The sequence below is a fragment of the Pelophylax lessonae genome, assembly GCF_965119305.1.
Source record: "Pelophylax lessonae genome assembly, chromosome: 7".
NCBI lineage: Eukaryota > Metazoa > Chordata > Amphibia > Anura > Ranidae > Pelophylax > Pelophylax lessonae.
Window position 1 is genome coordinate 95842792 of NC_138774.1, and position 18549 is coordinate 95861340.

At 44.6% G+C, this 18549-nt stretch overlaps 1 protein-coding gene across 1 annotated transcript in view; it reads right to left on the bottom strand.

The window, feature by feature from the left end:
* ABHD16A (abhydrolase domain containing 16A, phospholipase) overlaps positions 1 to 18333 on the bottom strand; it is a 54780-nt gene extending 36447 nt beyond the window's left edge. Inside the window, exons 1-6 of the mRNA XM_082264003.1 lie at positions 18091 to 18333; positions 7973 to 8029; positions 4764 to 4830; positions 4491 to 4577; positions 3340 to 3425; positions 629 to 699 (exon numbers count right to left, since the gene is read on the bottom strand). Coding sequence (XP_082120129.1) covers positions 629 to 699; positions 3340 to 3425; positions 4491 to 4577; positions 4764 to 4830; positions 7973 to 8029; positions 18091 to 18243 — 521 coding nt within the window. The 5' untranslated portion in view covers positions 18244 to 18333. The remainder of the gene's footprint in view (positions 1 to 628; positions 700 to 3339; positions 3426 to 4490; positions 4578 to 4763; positions 4831 to 7972; positions 8030 to 18090) is intronic.
* Positions 18334 to 18549: the final 216 nt, after the last annotated feature.

Here is an 18549-nt window from a genome sequence, read left to right on the forward strand (position 1 = left end):
GACTACACTACAGAGAGAGAGGAACTGGCGCTGTTTCTCCCCCTCTGTGACCACAGAAACCGGAAAGCTGTCACTATTAGCGGCCAGGAAAGAAGCCAATCAGACTGAACCATGTCTGATCGGCTGCATTGGAGGCCAGAGGAGAGATTTGGGGTCTAATAGACCCCAGATCTCTCCATTAAGAGGACCTGTCACAAAGGCTGTTGTTCATTCCTTGTGATAGAAATAAAGTTTTGGATAAAATAAACATTTTTTTTTAAAGCCCACCGTGCTTTCATGCAAATGCATATGTAAGTCCCGCGTGCATATGTAAAAGGTGATTACACCACACTTGTGAAGTACATCAGAGTGAGAGCAATAATTCTAGCACCAGGCCTCCTGTGTATCTCTAAACTAGTAACCTGTAAAGGCGTTTAAAGCGTTGCCCATGGAGAACTTGAGGGAACCGTAGTTTGGCGCAATTCTACAGACAGACGCATTTTTTAAAGCATATTGCATATTTTATCGCTTGTCTACACAATACAAATGGAAGTCATTATAATTATCAAATGGCTGTAGTGTCTGCCAAAACTTATTTGGCTTTTCCCCACAAATATATCTGTCTACATACTTGGACAGGGTGTCTTACCTGCTTGTCTCATCCCATCGGAAATCCACTGGCCAACTGCGAAAGTCAAAGTTGTAATTGCAAAGAAGTTTCTGTGAATGAGATAGAAATATTGTCAGGTTCATGTCACCCAAGCTCCTGGCTCCTAGAATATACATGCAAGTGAGCTTCATAGTAAAATTTAAACCTGAAAAAAAAAAAAAAAAAAAATAAAAAAACTTCATAATATAAGAGTAAAAAAAACCTGAGACTTTATGTAAGACTTAACATATTTCAGCCAAAATGCAAATACCTCATATTTTGTGTTGCCTTGCGAGGAGTAGATAAAAACATGTTTAAAATGCATATCACATAGGCTTAAAAGCGTTGCCCATCCACAAATGAATGCATTGGGTGGTTTACGACTGTGACATCAATTGTTTGTACTGTGTAAAGTGCTAGTGTAGGACTTATCAGAAATGAGAACCCTTTGGCACAGTTGGTGACCTAACATTTTGGCCAAAATAAAACAAATTCCTCTTGATTTTGTATGTTTTGATCTTTTGAAAAGCAATTGAATAAATGCATGTAAAATAGATACCAGCCCATGTGCTAACACTTAAAGTAGAACTAAGGGCGAAACCCCCCCCCCATTTAGAAATAGAGTAAGGGAGGGTTATAATCCCTCAGATTTTTTTTTTTGCTATTATTGTCCCAATTGCTGAGAATTTCTATCCCATAGCCACACAGGAAGTAAGAGGAATTAAGTTGATTCATTGGAGACCCCCAGGTCACCAGAACCAGGGTCACCATTGGAAGATTTCCCCTCTATTACTTTTCTGAGGACAAACCAAAATTTGGAATGTATATGTAATATTGGATATTACTTCAACAGCGCATATCCTGAAGCAGGGTGGTGTGGAAAAGTGCTGTGTGGTATCACTAACCGTTTTTTACACTAATTTTCTACACAGCACTTTTCCACACCACCCTGCTTCAGGATATGCGCTGTTGAAGTAATATCCAATATTACATATACATTCCATTTTCACCTCTAGGGGTTATTCACAGCAGCAATCCTAAATTTTCATTTCTCACAGTGATTGGCGCGAGTGTTTTTTATTTACACAAACCAAAATTTGGGAATTTTTTACTTTCACCTTCAATGATAATGGTAAGCAAGACAAATACAGAGGGTGGATTTCCTCAATGGGGGCACACAGGGCCACTGATGGGGGGGGGGGGGGAACCACTGGTCCTCTTGTAGGGGGCTCGAGCACACAGGGGGATTAGTGATGAACAACATTTACAGAAATCTTCCTCTAGCAGCTGAAAGCTGATCTCTCCCCCTCTCCCTGCTGCCAGCTTTTATCTGCTGAGAAAGAGAAAGTTGTCCCTCACAAATCCCCCTCCCTGTGTGCCCCCCTCCTCCCAGCACTGGCTCTAATGTTAGCTCTGCTCCAGAGTTTGTTATCTCTGTAACTGTTTCTCTGCCTGCAGTTCTTCCTATACTCCTTGTCCAAGCCTGTATATTTTTTTTCATCTTTCTCCCCCTTTGCTCTGTCTTCCCGACAGTCACAGCTGACCAGCTGCATTCCCATGGGGTGAAGAATTTACAGTTACACAGGTTCCATAGCTGCCTGTTATCTTGTCCCAGTTGCAGTTTAGTGTGCTTTATGTAGCTGGGCTTCCCATTCCTCTTCCTCAGATTGCTTCCTGATCTATACAACTTTGCTTCTTCTCCCCTTCACATTCAGTTCCCTCTGCATCCATGTATCAGCTCCTTTTATTTACCCAATTACTAACTGATCTGGCAGTAGTAAACTCATTTTTTTTACCTTATATATACACACAGGTAAGCCTATAATAGGGCTTACAAGTACAGTGAAAATCTCCTAAATGTAGCAGCCAGTGATAGCACCAGCGCACGTGCACTGCGCTCTAAATGGATGACATACCATCCATTGAGAGAGCTGTGCTGTGACCATGACACCCACGCGCGCATGCGTGAGTTACACCATCACAGTTTGGCCAAACGACTGGAGCCCAAGAACCCAGAGAGAAGACCAGATGAAGATGGAATCCCTCTTAGTAATGACAGCACATCTCTGCAGGGATCTGTTTTTTAGGTTAGAGAAATATAGTTAGGGGCTCATTCCCACAGGTACTCTGGCTGTATGAAGGAGGGGTTTGGGCTGGAGCCGTCTGTCATTCTATGGGGATGCATCGCCTGAACAAACACAGCCGCAGGCCCGAATTGGGCAGGTGTGCAGGTGAACAGTCCCCCAAATGCACACTGTGTGTTCGGGCTGTACACCCTCCCGTCAAATTAGGACCTGCAGCTGTGTTCATATAGCTTCTGGTGACTCAAGCCACATAAATGAACCACTGATTCACAGACCATAGCACCCATGTAAATGAGCCCCAAGACCTCATTCACACACAAGAGATATCAACTCAGTTTCATCTTTTAGATTTAGCAGGAATTCTGTGAGTTATGTTGCATTTGTGTCTGCTAGTAATGATTTTATTGTATTTTTATTGAAACATAGCTTTAATGTTTTCTTTCTGGTAGTCTGTACAGGGCCCCGTGATTTCTATCAGCAGCCCTGGGGGCACAGACAGCAAAAAAAAAAAAAACCAACAGCCATGCTGATCTGCTCATTAAACTACACACAGTTGGGAGTAACATTTTATATATAAGAATTGTTGTTGCAACTATTACATACATACAGTAAAAACAGGTAAACCACCTTGTTTTCTGGACAGTTATCCATTCTGGTGCTCTGTAAGAGGCTTATAAACTGAATATATTGAGGGTTGGTCCATCTGCCCAAACCTGCAAAGAAAAGAAATGTATATATTATTATTATTCAGGATTTATATAGCGCCAGCAGTTTATGCAGCGCTTTACAATATAAAAAAGGGAGACAATACAGTTACAATACAATAAAATACAAGAGGATTAAGAAGGCCCTGCTCAGAAGAGCTTACAATCTAAAGGGGAGGGGCAGGCGTTACAAGAAGATGTAACAGTAGGGAATGAGCTGATAGAAGATTAGTTGGCGGTGCGATAGGCTTTCCCGAAGAGATACATTTTCAGGGATGGCCTGAAAGCAGCTAGAGTAGGAAATAGCTGTACAGGTTGAGGTAGAGCGTTCCAGAGGATGGGAGAGGCCCTGGAGAAATCCTGGAGACGAGCATGGGAGGAGGAGACAAGGGAGCTTGAGAGTAGGAGGTCTTGAGAGGAGCGGAGAGGACGGTTTGGGTGATATGTGGAGAGAAGTTTGGTAATGTAACTCGGGGCACAGTTGTGAATGGCTTTGTATGTTGTGGTTAGTATTTTGAATTTAATTTGCTGAGCAATCGGGAGCCAGTGTAGGGATTGGCAGAGAGGGGAGGCAGACCCTGAGGAGTTGGTAAGGTGGAAAGGTGGATAAAGGATAACATTTCCCAAACCTAATCACTGAAAAATGCAGACGAAAATGCCAGGGCAAAATGAATAATCTGTTTTCAACCCAATAAATCAGAATACCAAATCCCGGGGTCCACCTATTTTAAATCTTTTCATCTGTAGGGGGGGAGATCCACACTTCTAGTTGTGACAGCGTTCAGTTTTTCAGCAAAAGTTTTGGTTTCAAACTTACAATAAATTTCAGAGGAAAAACCACTGGGAGGTCCATGACCCAAATATGTTCTGACACTTGACTTCTGGTGGCTTCTACACAGGAACACAGACAATGTAACTGTGTACAGGTCTGTACCTGCTTAGCTAAAAAGCATAGCTGGGATTGTCAAAGCCGATCCAGTGTAGAAGGAGATCTGCTTGCTAGGGCCCCATACAGCTATCATGTTGTGTTTAATAGAGTAAATGTATAAGTTTTTCTACTTTGAAGCCTCTCACCTCTCAGACACGCCACTCCCGCCAGCAGGAAAAGCAGCGTCATGCCATACTGTCCTAGGAGTACCAGCCTGGTGACTGTCATATGTCCTACAACAAACAGAAAATAATCAGCAACAAATATTGCAGTTTTTGAACTACACTGCTTACACTATGGGATTTGTATTTTTAAACAGTATAAAAGTAGACTGGTGTGCTACCCTTAACATCCAATCAGAGTTCAAATATTTTTCCACCCCTATGAGCGCATTAAAGCCCATCCCTGGTCTGGCTTACCCTTTCGGTACATGTAAAAGGCAGCAAGTGGGGATGAGTAGTAAGAAATGGTCCAAAGGACAGACACCTGCAATAGAGAAAGAGAAGTAAAAATGTAAAAACACACCAGTCACAAAAGAAAACAAAATAGCTTTGTACACGCATCCATTAAAACAGCCACTATAGCAAAAATGATTTACTCTGCATAGAAACCAACCATTCAGCTTCCAGGTCTTATTGCCAAAGCTTAATTGAACAAGCTCAAGTTAGAAGCCGATTGGCTACCATGCACAGCTGGACCAGATTCTGAATGAATCAGGTTTTGTAAAGCTCCCCCTGTATGCGATAACCTGTAATGGCAGTATTCAGAGTAAGTGCCTTTTTTTATTTCATAGAATTCGTTTTTTTATTTTACATGCAGATTAAGCTGTCCAGCAGCAAGTGACAGTTACTAGAGTTGGGACAAACAATATAAATATTGTCTCTGGGCTTTTCTAAAAAAAAAAAAAAAAAAAAAAAAAAAACACAAAAGCCTGTTGCTACAACTGCTTAACGCGGAGTTCCACCCAAGAGTACATACTGCTGACACCCTGACATTTGGAATGTTATTTGTTTTTTAGGGGGGGGGGAGCGGGTACCTAGATTTGACCGGTATCTGCTCCCACTTCCACTCGGGCTGCCTAGGCGGCTCGAGTGGAAGTTCTCCTCTCCCCCACCCTGCAATCTTCTGGGACACGTCACAGATCCCAGAAGATTGCCTGGCCATTCACAACACGCAGCGCGACTCGCGCATGTGCATTGCACACCCGGCTGTGATGCTGAAAGCTGTCCCACACTAGAGATTCCGGTGCCGCCAAGAGGAAAGGGCCGTGAGGATCGAGGCTTAGGGCGGCACCGGATCGTGGGACAGGTAAGTGTGTGTTTATTAAAAGTCAGCAGCTATACTTTTTGTAGCTGCTGACTTTAAAAAAAAAAAAAAAAAACACAAAAATGAGTGGAACCCCACTTCAAACCATTAGCTAGAGTAAAGCTGTAATTTATTTGCTACTTACAGTCCATCTAAGACTATCCTGGCCACAGGGTGACAACGCTGCTGCACAATTTTCCACAAACAGCGCTGAAAGCCTGTTAAAGGAAGTGGAAAAATACCAGATACTGCTGGCAGGAATAACAGGAAAAAAAACTATGCTATGGGAAGGGGGTGGTGGCAGCCATACCGTTACTTTTGTAATAAAATGCCTTAGTTTGCCAAAACTATTTTCAGGTTGCTGACAACCCTATGCTACATTAAAAGCAGAATTACACCCTTCTATCCTGCAGCCAACAATGGAGACATGTTAACCTTCATTTAGATCCGCAGTTACAATGGCGCTACACACAAGATCAGCTAAAACACGAGCCCTTTGGGGCTTGGAAGTTTGGCTGAGAGCAGATATATGGGCACTGGCAACTGCGACAGAGGCAGCATCTAAGACTATCCTGGCCACAGGGTGACAACACTGCTGCACAATTTTCTACAAACAGCGCTGAAAGCCTTTTTCTTTTACATTGTGCCCACTTGCACTAGTAGGCACAATGTAAAAGAAAACACAGCAGAAAACAACATTGATATAAATTACAAAATATTGGACATATCTAATTTGAACTTCCTTTTAGGAAACAGTGCAATTGGTGGGTTTAGTGCCCATGCACGTAGTGTATATGGTCACGTCTCCACAGGATTTTGCTGCCAGCAAAATAAAAGTGGTCTGCACACATTTATGTTTCTGCAATGTTTACATGTGTCCAGTGTGCATAGCCTGTATTGGGTGCCATAGTCGCTGCTCAGAGACCGCCTGTAAATGTGTGTAACCAGTGGCACACTATTGCCACACATCTTCCCCTGAACAAGTCTTTCAAATGGCAACCCATGCCAAGAATTACCCTCAGCTGATTCAGAATGACGGAAGGCTGAGATCATTCTGCCCCTACGTTACAAGAATGACTCATTTCAGGGAGAGGCTATAAGAGTCCAGGTACACTGGAAGTTACACAATGTTTACCTGTGTACAGTGTAAAATACAATTCATACATAGGACAGCTATTGCTAATTTTTATAGTTTTGGGTAACTTAAATTCTGAAGACCAAAATGAAGCAGTCTGCATTGGTCCATAGAACACAATACTTCCTCATTCTGATCAGAAGAAATTATAAATATGCAGCAAATTGTTGACCCATAGACATGAGTCCTTAAAGTGGCACTCCAAGGAAACCGCTAGACAAAGAGGTAGAGATTTCCCTTCTAGTAGTTACGGATGTCAGGCACAGCAATCAGCAATCTTGATAGATAACTGGAATATATTTACCAGCAGCAGAAGCCACAGAGGCTAGTCTAAGGTTACCCATATACACGCATTAAGGTCACACAGGTAATTAACAAATTATGTGACTTAAGCCCCGTACACACGGGTCGAATGTTGGAAGACATTAGCCCATAAAAAAACGTCTGACATTCGGCTCGTGTGTATGCCACCCTGTCCATCAGAAGCCGGCCGTTTGGCCAGCTTCTCTCGAACGAGCATGCTGGAAAGCCAGCAGTTGACCGTCTCCCAATCAGTGCTCTCAGCCAATGGTGGAGAGTGCTGATCGGAGTGTTCTGGCGGGAGGGGGGGGCCTTCCCCGTGTCAGAACACAACAGCTCAGCAGGGGAGATCACTATACTAACTTTGCATAGTGAGTATAGCGGCTCCGACTGGAGCGGACAGTGTGTACCAAGCTTTAGGAAAATAATTGCCTGCACCAGTGATGGTTTGGGTCTGGCATATTAAAGTTCACCTTCGAGACATGTTCCACCTGTATTTAGGGTGGAACATGTAACATATGTTCCAGCTCCTGCCTCTTCCCCCCCCCCCCCCCCATGTGACAGAGGGCAGGGGATATTCTCCCCCACCTACAGTCAGAATTTAAAAACATTGCGGCCGCATGGGGCTCCACCGATGCGGCCATGTCATTCATTCACAAAGTTTTGTGAGCGAATGAACTTCAAGTATGGTCAGTTTTTGTGGCCAATGGTTTGTAGTTCTCAATGAACTGCGGGGCCGCACCCATGATCTGCTGATTGGGGATGTAATGTCTTACAGGCCTGCAGAGGCTTTACGTAGAAAAAGCTGCGCACTTAAAAAAAAAAGAGTGAACGTAGCCTTAATCCAAAAAAAAAATAAATAAATCCCTTTATGTGGAAACAACTCACCCAAGCCAAGATGCTATCTGTATGTTTCTCCAGTGCTCTGGGCTGATAGAACGATTCCTGATGGAGACACAAAGTACAGACTGTTACATTGTATGTAAAACCCAACAATGAATCTTTTTTTGCTCCCTTTTGCTTTTTAAATATACCATTGAAGTTATAACACACTTCTTGTGTTATCCCAAAGTCTTTCTAGTTCTTATCCTGGACTACAGAACAACTAGTCATTATGTTGAAGAGATCGAAGAGCTTGAGTAGTTTAGCAAAATGTTACTAGGCAGGGCTGACACCATTCAATCCACAAAAATGCAGTGCATTGTCAGCACAAAACAGGGCTTAAAAGTGGAGTGCATTTTTGGCAAATGAACGGGTCTTTTTCTGCACTCTTTATATTTCAAAGGTTAACAGCCCCCCCAAATCCATAACAATAAAAATGAGTGGTGCATGTAGCTCTGCATGCCGAAATAAAATCATCCTGGTGTGCAGTGTGTTAAAAATGCATTTTTCTATTACTTGCATTGAATACGTTTTCACTTCCTGGTCTCTAGAGGCACTGGTGATGTAGTCAGGGCCACACATCTGCCCGCAGGGAAGATTATGTTATTTAATGCGGAGTTCCGGCCTCTGGGGTATATTTTACCTAAAAATACCCCCAGGACAGTCAGGGCTAGTACATTCCACAATGGATAGTCTCTGTACTGTCCCAGGTCACACTTACCTGTAAGAAGAAATACTTACCTTGAAAAGTTCTTCTCCAGCGCTGCCATCTCCGGTGTGGGCAGCTGAAGCCACAGCGTCTCTCTTCATGTCCTCTTCCGTGACGTCGGAGTCTCACAATGCACTGCACCGGCCCCGTTCGTCACTTCCGGCGCAAGCGCAGCATCCCTGCACAGCTTCTGGGCATGCCCAGAAGCTGTATAGCAGGGAATGACGCACTTGCACCGGAAGTGACGAGCGGGGCCGATGCAGGCGCATTGATTCCTGGGAGCGATGACATTCAGCTCCCTGGAGTCATCGCAAACCGGAAGAGACGGCGCGGGCCGCGGCCGCAGAGGGAGGAAGTGGAAAGAAGGAAGGTAAGTATATTTTCTTCTATAATAAGGTAAGTGACAAAAAAAATAAATAAATAAATAAAATCAGCAGTATCCATTTCTTTTTCAGGTTGCACTCAGCAAGCGGATGGCCCAAAATCGATTTTTTCGATTTTGAGGCCGGAACTCCGCTTTAACACTTTACAAGGAGATCTTGCACATGTGCCGTACAAGATCTAGTGGGGCTTTTTACAAGCTGTCCAAGATGTTGTGCAGCACGTGTACTAGATAAAAGCAAGCTCCGTATTGTGCCGTCGGACCTAGTAGGGAACATGTGCGAGGTCAGGCAAGCCATCGCCAGTGGACCAGGCACAGGATAAAGAAGATGATGCCTGCAGCTGATAATTTTTGAAAAAGGTTTTATGTTTATGGTGGCACAGGTTTCCCATCGTCAGGAGGGACAGGACAAGGGACAAGTAACTTATTGTTAATCGCAATTCATTTTTAAATTCAGATTTTTTCCACTTTAAAAAACATTATATACATTTTCTGAAAGCAAAGCCCCCCCAAATTGATTTTGATGCACACACAATTTCCAAATTTTCTGTCAATCGTAAAAGATGACGCCAAGTAGAGTAAATAAATCCCAAATAGACAAAGACTTAAAAACGATTTGCGCATATGAAATGGTGAGAATACTAGGATACCCAAAATTGTCCCTAGCGGGTGGGGTTTAAAATCTGTAAAGACAGAAGGTTTTTCACCCGATTGCATCCCCCCTTAAATACTTACCTGAACCCAATATTGATCTGGCGCTGCTTTCGCTCTCCCCTTACAAGGCATAAAGGCTCTCTTCTCTACAGGATTTCATTGGCAGCAGCAGAAGGAGCCAATGGCAGTGCTCCTGGCTCCTCCCTTCTGAGTGCCCCAGCCGGGGGGGGGGGGGGGGGCGGGGACGTAGGAGATGCTAGAAGCACTGCCGGGGGACCCCAGAACAGGTTGTTTGGGGCTGCTCTGTGCAAAACCACTGCACAGAGCAGGCAAGTATTAATTTGTAAAGGTTACATTTTAAATAATCTATTAACAACAAATAATAGCCCCCAAATTATTCCTCCTACAATGAGGATATGAATCTGTGCTGCACAATCATCGTTTATGAACTCAAGTGATCCACTTCTATATGGTCACCAGAAGAGTGCCGAGTAAAAAGCAAAAGGCTTTTCATACATTCCAAGCAAACCTTATAGCAGCAGCAGGAAAAGCGTAAGGCTTCACACACATGGCCATAGAGCATGCAGAGCCCGTGTAATTACTCTCCTGGGATCCCCCCACTGCTGCTGCATAGAGGCTCCCACTGAGAGGACTTAGAAGATGCTGCTGTACTCGCGTGCGAACAGGCATGTGCGTTTGGAGCATGCGCCCACGTGCGTGTAGGTACTTTACGAAACCCCAGGCACATAATAGCCTAGAGCCATATTTTTTCATTTCATCTCAATGAGCATCAGCAGCAAGTCCTGGAAAAGTCAATAACGTAGGCTCTGCGCGCTGTACACCCCAGTATGGCCGTGTCCATGAAGCATAAAGTCAAATGCACGTGGGCATATAAAATAATCCTATTTATGCTGGATCTTTATGCCAGGAGCTGGCAGAAAAGTCCAGCATAGAAGACGCTTAATCTGGAGTGTATATACGTGTGTTGATATTAGGGATCGACCGGATTATCGGCAAAGCCGATATATCGGGGGCCTATATGCACTTTCCCTGATATATATTGGAATCGGCCCCTGAGGTTACTGATATTTCGGAAAAGTCCTTGTACCGGAGTGATTCCTGCATCTAGAGGCATCACCCCGGTACCGGCATCCATAGCCGGCGGTTGGCTGTCTTGTAATGACAACTGATGCGGCAGAGAAGCCGCTCGGCTGTCATTACAAGGATCAGGAGGGGACGTCCCCCCTCCCACCGCAAGACCCGGACCAGTTTCCCCAGGCAATCAAATAAAGTACTGTAGTCTTACTGTAGACGGAGCGGAGAGAGCATGGGAGGAGCTGCAGTGCAGAAGGCTGGAGGGGCGGAATTAAGTTCAGCTGGTGAGGTGGAGCTGGATGGCAGATGGCTAGAGACTGAGGCAATCAGAGCCGAGTGCCAGGACACCGCCAAAGACCCAATCAAAGCCACATTCGGCTCTGATCGGGTCTCAATGTAAAAACCCCGAAGTGATGTCATGACATCACTTCCTGGTCCTCCGCGCCAGTTTAAAAAAAATGACAGCATTCAAAACAGCCAAACTTGGCTGTTTTGAATGCCTTTAAGTGCAGAGGAGGGGTTTGAGGTCTTTTATGGCACTTTTCCACTGCAAGTACCGGCTAGTACCGGCTCGGCTCTACTCGGCCCTGCTTGGCCTGGTTTGCTTTTCCACTGCTGGTACCGCATGGTATAGTGTCGGAACGGTTCGGTACGGTATAGGTTTGCTTTTCCACTAAAGCAGTACTAAAGTTAAGTGGGTGGGATAACAACGGGGTGGGTGGGATTCTCTGACCAATCAGTGGCTAGTAGTGACTGCATACAAAGGATTGTGGGATATGGTACCAGTTTGGTACCTGTTGGAACCACAATCGAGTAGGTACTGTTTTTTCAGGGCCGTACCGTACCGTACCGTTCGGTTCCATGCAGTGGAAAAGCAAACCTATACCGTACCGAACCGTTCCGACCCTATACCATGCGGTACCATGCAGTGGAAAAGCACAAAAGGGTGCCGAACCGGTACGGTTCCATGCAGTGGAAAAGCGCCATTAGACCCCAGATCCCTCCACAGCAATGCCTGTCATATGTAAAAATAATTTATTTTTTAAATGTACAAAAAATATCAGCCAATACCGATATTCAATGGCCAAAATATCGGTAACGAAAATCCGATATCGGGCGATCACTAGTTAATATGCATAAGCATGAGGCCAAAAAAAAAAAAAAAAAAACACACACACCATGGGTAAAATGTGCATTTTTTTTTTTTAGCTTGATATACGCTTTAATTAAAGCCTCCAAATGGACGATACAGACTGATTTATCAGGTATTAAAAAAGCACACAGTTGGGCCCAGTTTTAGTTCACTGAACCCTTGGCAGAGCGGATCTCCCCAGCCCACACACTGGTAGAATCAGCTCATTTGTTTCACCATCAAAGTAAACCGGCTGCAGGTTTCACTATACAATCTGATAAAGCGAAGGCGCACCGACTAAATGAAACTAAAAGTGCTGCCTAGGGGCCGACCACAACCAGACTTCTCACGTCTCCTCCTTCCACCACGTTTCACATTACTGACACTTCATTATACAGCCCTGACAGTATTGGACAACAAGAATGAATGGTGGAGTTGGTCGCACACCACCAGGAATTCGATAGAGAAGTTCTTTTATTCGTGCATATACAGGTACAAGGCACAGCAGAATGGATACGGTAGACCTGTTTCACACAAATTCACGTGCTTGTTCACTACTGTTTCAGATTACTGACACTTCATTATACAGCCCTGACAGTATTGGCCAACAAGGCATTCTCATTGGTCAGGGGGCACTAAAAAGTGTAGCCTAGGCCCCAAATTATGTAAAGTCAATTCTCCATAACAAAGAAAATTCCTCTCACATGGACTGGGCTTCTGCTATCAGGTGGCATCTTTATTTTTTACTTTTGGTCAATCCTGACTATTGCCCCAACTAGGACTCAACAGTTAGTACCACCTCTGCCAACAGACTGCGTCCACCATCCATGAGGGAAAAGAAAGAAAGGCTAAAGAGAATGAATGCAGCCAAATAACAGCTGCAGCTTGTTTTAGGACCAGTTCACAACATGAATCACACTGTGCATTCCTATACAATTCATACGTGATCCAGGTGTAGTGCGGGTAACATTAAAAAGTAGTGCATGCATTACATTAAAAAACGCACATCATGGGATGGCATGGTACTACTATATCATGCCATCCAGTGCAAGAAAACGCACTGCGTTTAGAGTGTCATTAAATTGTAACTTCACTTTTGTTGAGAAAAAAAAAAACCATTCCCCTCTAGATGATCTATATACATTACAAGGATTTTAGCACAGAGGAACAAACAATGATTTAGGCCTCTTTCACACGGTCCGCCTCCGTAGGCGGATCCGTGCTGCTCAGCGGGGATCGATCCGCAATCCCCGCTGAGCCGGCGGATGACAGCTCCGTCTCCGCTTGCAGAGCGGAGAGGGAGGTGTCTCAGCCCCCGCTGCCCTCTATGGGGGATCGGATGAGAGCGGACCGCCTGTCCGCTCTCATCCGATCCGATTACTGAACGGATGGAAAAATAGGGTTTCCATCCGTCCAGATTTCACGGACAGGATCGGACACGGATGGCAGCGGGTGTCACCGCTGACATCCGCTGCCCCATAGATCTGCATGGAGGATCCGATCAGATCCGCCTAAAAACACTGACAGGCGGATCTGATCGGATCGCCCCTGTGAAAGAGCCCTTATTCAGAATAACAGAAGGTAGGAATCTGCCACAAAGTTTGTTAACATTGCTTTGTGGCAGATTCCTAGCTTTTGTTATTCTGAATAAATCATTGTTTGTTCCTTTGTGCTGAGTGGGTCTAATGGGAGTGCTTTCATAATTATCAGCTTTTCAGCTGCAGGGCTCTAATGAGGACATCTGCTGGGTCTGCATCCCTTTAGACATGCTCCTACTGGAAGTATCTCACCAAAAATGACATTTTTGTTACAGGGGATGCCAGAAATTTGACTCTTAGGCAGACTTCTGGGGAAATTGGTGAGCCAATCACACAAGCAGGAAATGATGTTTCTGGGGTGTGGTCAGTATACATTCTGTGTACAGAACACCTCCAGGTAGCCATATTGCATTGCATTTGCAGAAAATTACAGCGGCTGCAGATTGAAAAGGAAAAGTCGTTTTTAATAACATTCAATTACAATATGATTTGTTTCACAATTGTATATGCTATAATGTTTTTTCTTTATTTGATTTTTTTTTTCCCCCCACAAAACTGGAGTCACCCTTTAAGTAATTACCTGACCTGTCTTTATCCTGGGCGTACATATATACAGTATACTGTAACAGCCTCCTCCCTTGACCACTCAAATCTGAACTTTGACCATGCTGAAACCTATTCACTAGGACGGCTTTTCTGTTACTAAAAATGACTATTAATTTTTTCTGTCCTTCTTTAAAGGACTCCTCCTGTTCTGTACCCCTTAGACCAGGGTTCCCCTACCCCTGGACTTGTGTCGTAATTGTATACGCTACATTGTTTTTTTCTTTATTTTCTATTTTTTTTTCCCCCCACAAAACTGGAGTTACCCCTTAAAGTATAAGATCACCTCTTGGGAAAAAAATAATAAACTAACATATATTTGCAGGAAGAGCCTACAAAGTATCAGTGGATCAGGGGTGCAATGCCAAGATCCTGCAGTCAAGCCCTGCAGCTTTCAGCCTTTACTTTCAATACAGGCTAACTGTTTACAAGCAGCAGGCCTTGTAAATTAACTATGAGATCCCTCATCAGTAACCTTGCAGTCCATTGAAAAAAACTACAAGCTGTTAGCTGCAGTAGTGATGGTACTTGTAGTTCTCTCATTCACAGATCAATGTGAATAAATGATGCGGCCCTGTGGGTGGAGCCCCGCACAGCTGCACTATTTTCAAAATGTGACAGTGGGTGTGGGGAGAAGAACCCCCACCTGATGTCACAGAGGGGTGCAGCAGGTCTGGTGTATGTTACATGCTATACCCAAATTATGAGTGTAAACATGTTACATGCTCTGAAAGGTCAACCTATCCTTTGGCTGTATTCACATAGTAATGGGGAGTGTGGTGCATGATTCAGTACATCATACAGCTCCCTTTTTTTGTACTATCTTTATTTGAAGTGTACAAAACATACACTTCATTGTTTCCTGTGTCCCTGTAGTGACAGTGGTTTTACCACGTGGTCGCAAGTGCAGTGCATTTTCAACATGGTATGGGAAACATGCAGGGGACATGGGTTTCCCGCACACCACATTCTGGTGTGAACTGACCCTTCTCCCCTTGAAGTTCAGGACATTTACTAATATATATATATATATATATATATATATATATATATATACACACACACACACACACACACATATATATATATATCAATATGGGTTAAAGTATAAAGGTCAAAGTAGTTAAAGTATAACTCAAAGCAAAACTTTTTTTTTTGGATAGAGTGGCGAGGGATTAGAACACCTCAGCTTTTATTGCACTCTGTGCCCCTGTTAGAGTTACCCTCTTATTTGTCCTGCCGTTTTTACTAAAAAAAATAATAAAAAAAAAAAATATAATAATATCACAAATTTTGGGTTGTCACCAGAGCAGGAAGAAAAATCTTCCATCAGGGACACTAGCTCTGATGACAACCAGGGTGTTCCGTGAGAAAAACCTACCCCTCGTCACTTCCGGTTGCACGGCAGTGTGTGTAATGCGGCGTTTACAGTAAAACAGCTGTGCTGCAACATGAGTGATCTCCACTCCTGTCACTTCCCTGATCTCGGATAGTAAATATAAAAGCGGCGGCGGGTGTATGAAAAGATAAATCACGGAGCCGCCAGCCGCTTTTATATTTACTAGCCGAGTTGAGGGAAGTCACAGGGACAGGAGCGGAGATGACTCGTATTGCAGCCGAGATGTTTTATGTAACCGCCACGTGGGTAGGTTTTTTTCACGGAACACAGTAATAATTTCATCCTTGTGCGCATGCGCACTAGTCAGCTCCTCAGCTGATACATTACTTATCCGGGGGTGTGAGCATGCGCACTAGTCAGCTCCTCAGTTGTCCCATTAGGTATCCGGGGCTGTGAGCATGCGCACTGCTGCGCTGCTCAGCTGTTCCTGGCCGGAAGGGACGAGGGTAGGTTTTTCTCATGGGGTAGGTAATTCTAACGTTACACAGGGATCCCTCACTTTGCAGTGATTTCCTCTCAATTCCTGATTGGCTATTGAACAGAAGGTGAAAGGAATTTAGATGACAAAAAAAAAAAATATTTTTTTTTTTATTATATATTACACACACATATACAGCCGCATCGGTTGTCGTTACAAGTCAGCCGAACGTCGGCTATGGACACCGGTACTGGGATGATGCCTCTAGCTGCTGGCATCTCTCCGGTACATGCACTTTCCCGAAATATCGGTAAATCAAAAGGCTGATTCCGATATATCAGGGTAAGTGCATATTGGTCCCCGATATATCGGTGTTGCCGATAATCGGTCGATCTCTAATATATATAAAAAATGTTTGGGGGTTCTAAGTAATTTTCTAGCAAAAAAATGCAGATTTTAACTTGTAAGCAACAAGTCATAGAAGAAGGCTTAGTCTTTAAGAGGTCAAACTGCCCTCCTTTAGAGCCGGTTCACAGATATGCAATGACAGACACTGCATGTGATTCGGAGTGCACTACTCTGCAAATCACATGCGATGTCTGCGGTGCGAATTCAGCCATAAAGATTGTATGGCGGAATTCGCACTGCATTTGGACACAATTCGCACAGGACCCTTTTTTGGGTCCGCACCAGAATCTGATCGCATGGGTGTTCAAGCCTATGCAATCTAATTCATGTCTACACTGACAGTTTGCACTGCGATATGCGAACTGATCTGGGGGTGTCTAACTTTGTATTGACACCCCCGGCTATCCACATATGACAGTGTGAACTGCCTGCGAGTTGAAAGCGATGCGGGAACCCACAGGGTGCCGTTCCTTCAGAGCTCCGTGCCGTGACCGTCGGCTCCCGCGCGCAGTGACGTAATCGCGGGTCCAGCCAATCAGATGGCCAGATGCCGCAAAACCCGGAAGAAGGGTGACACAACATGTCACCCATGAGAGAGGTGAGCGGTCGGCGCTTTGTTCTAAGGTAAGTATTTGATAATGAGCTAGTATGCGATGCATACTAGCTCATTATGTGTTTCTCTTTCAGGTGGACTTTAAAAAAATAAATTCTGAGGTTTACAACCTCTTTAACAATGTTGATAAACGTTGAGGCTTTTTTTTTTTTTGGCTAGCTGTGAGTGGGCAGAGAACAGCTCTGTATGTCTATGAATTGAGGAAATGCAGTTTTATGATTGGGGGGGGGGAAACGAAATTTAACAATTAATCGCGTGCAGCTCTAATAGAAATACAACAAAATGAGACTGTTGACTTCAATGGGTAGATGTGAAGGTTTACATCCACAATTTAAGGTGGAACTTTCTCCACAACAACTTGATAAGAAATAATGTTCTTTAGCAAGGAACATACATTCCAGTCATAATGCTACCAAAATGTGTGTGTGCTGTAAATTGCCTCCAGAATTGCTCCTGTTTCTACTTGTTGGGACATTTTTGCTCAAGCCCAGAGCTCCTGATCAGCAATCATAAGGTGGAACTAAACTCATAGTTATAACGGTTTCAAAAAAGTCACATTCCTGGAATGCCGGGATTGCTAACGGTCACATTTGCTTGTGTCCTGAACCAAACTGCTGAACCATTAAATGGCTTTTGTCATGACTGATCACATGGGCAGCATCATGGCAGTTGCAGATCAAACAGAAGCAGCTTCCTTGGCTGTAAGGGATAGGAGGGTTTAATTCTGCTTTAAGGCGGTCAGCAGATCGGCCTCTACCAACTCAGCAGTGCCTAAAAATAGAGAGCAACTGAGCATGTGCAGAGCACAGGTGTGAAGGGCCATAGGGGTGGCTGCGGGGCTCTAGCATAGATCATTATTGGATTGTGTATTGTAAGGCAGAGTAGATCACACAGCTTATCCTATAGGTGTCCGCTATCCTGGGTTAATATATAAATAATGGAGACTGGAGCACATGTTGTGGGCTGATTAATAATAAAGAAAAAGTACTAGAGCTGTTGCTCATAGAAACCAATCAGAATCCTTGTCTCCTGAGAGGTGGAGCCTCACTGGTTACTATTGGTAACATCCCAGCTGTCATGTACTATGATGAAGAATATTTACACTGACATACATAGAGATCATAGCAGTGCCCAGCCCCCCCTCTCCCCAGGACAATGTCCCCGTCCTCTCACCCAGGAAGGCTCGGACTCGCTCTCCTCCCGGGCCCGGCCTCGGCTATGGTTGAGCCGGTAGACTCTATAGAGGCGCGGCCCACGGATACACAGGTAGAGCAGCCCCACTCCCCGGATCCAGCGGTGTGACAGGCTCTCTCTCCCGGCCGCCATGCTGCTGCTACTGCCGCCCGGCACCGGAGCAGAGCGGAGGGAAACAGCGAGGCCCTGACGTTTCCAACACACAACCTGGCCAATCACAGCCCGGTAACACAAGGTGGGCGGGGTACCTAGTGACAGAGGGCGGCCACGTTTTTCCTACACAACATAGTGATTGGGCGGCTGGCGGGATAGGCGGAGTTGAGATAAAATAGGTTCGGCGTAGTGGCACGCCCCCTTGCTAAGGGACGGCGCGGTGGAGCCGAGCCAGCACATGTGATTGGGTATAGGGCATGGCAATCATCGCTAAAGTTCATTTTC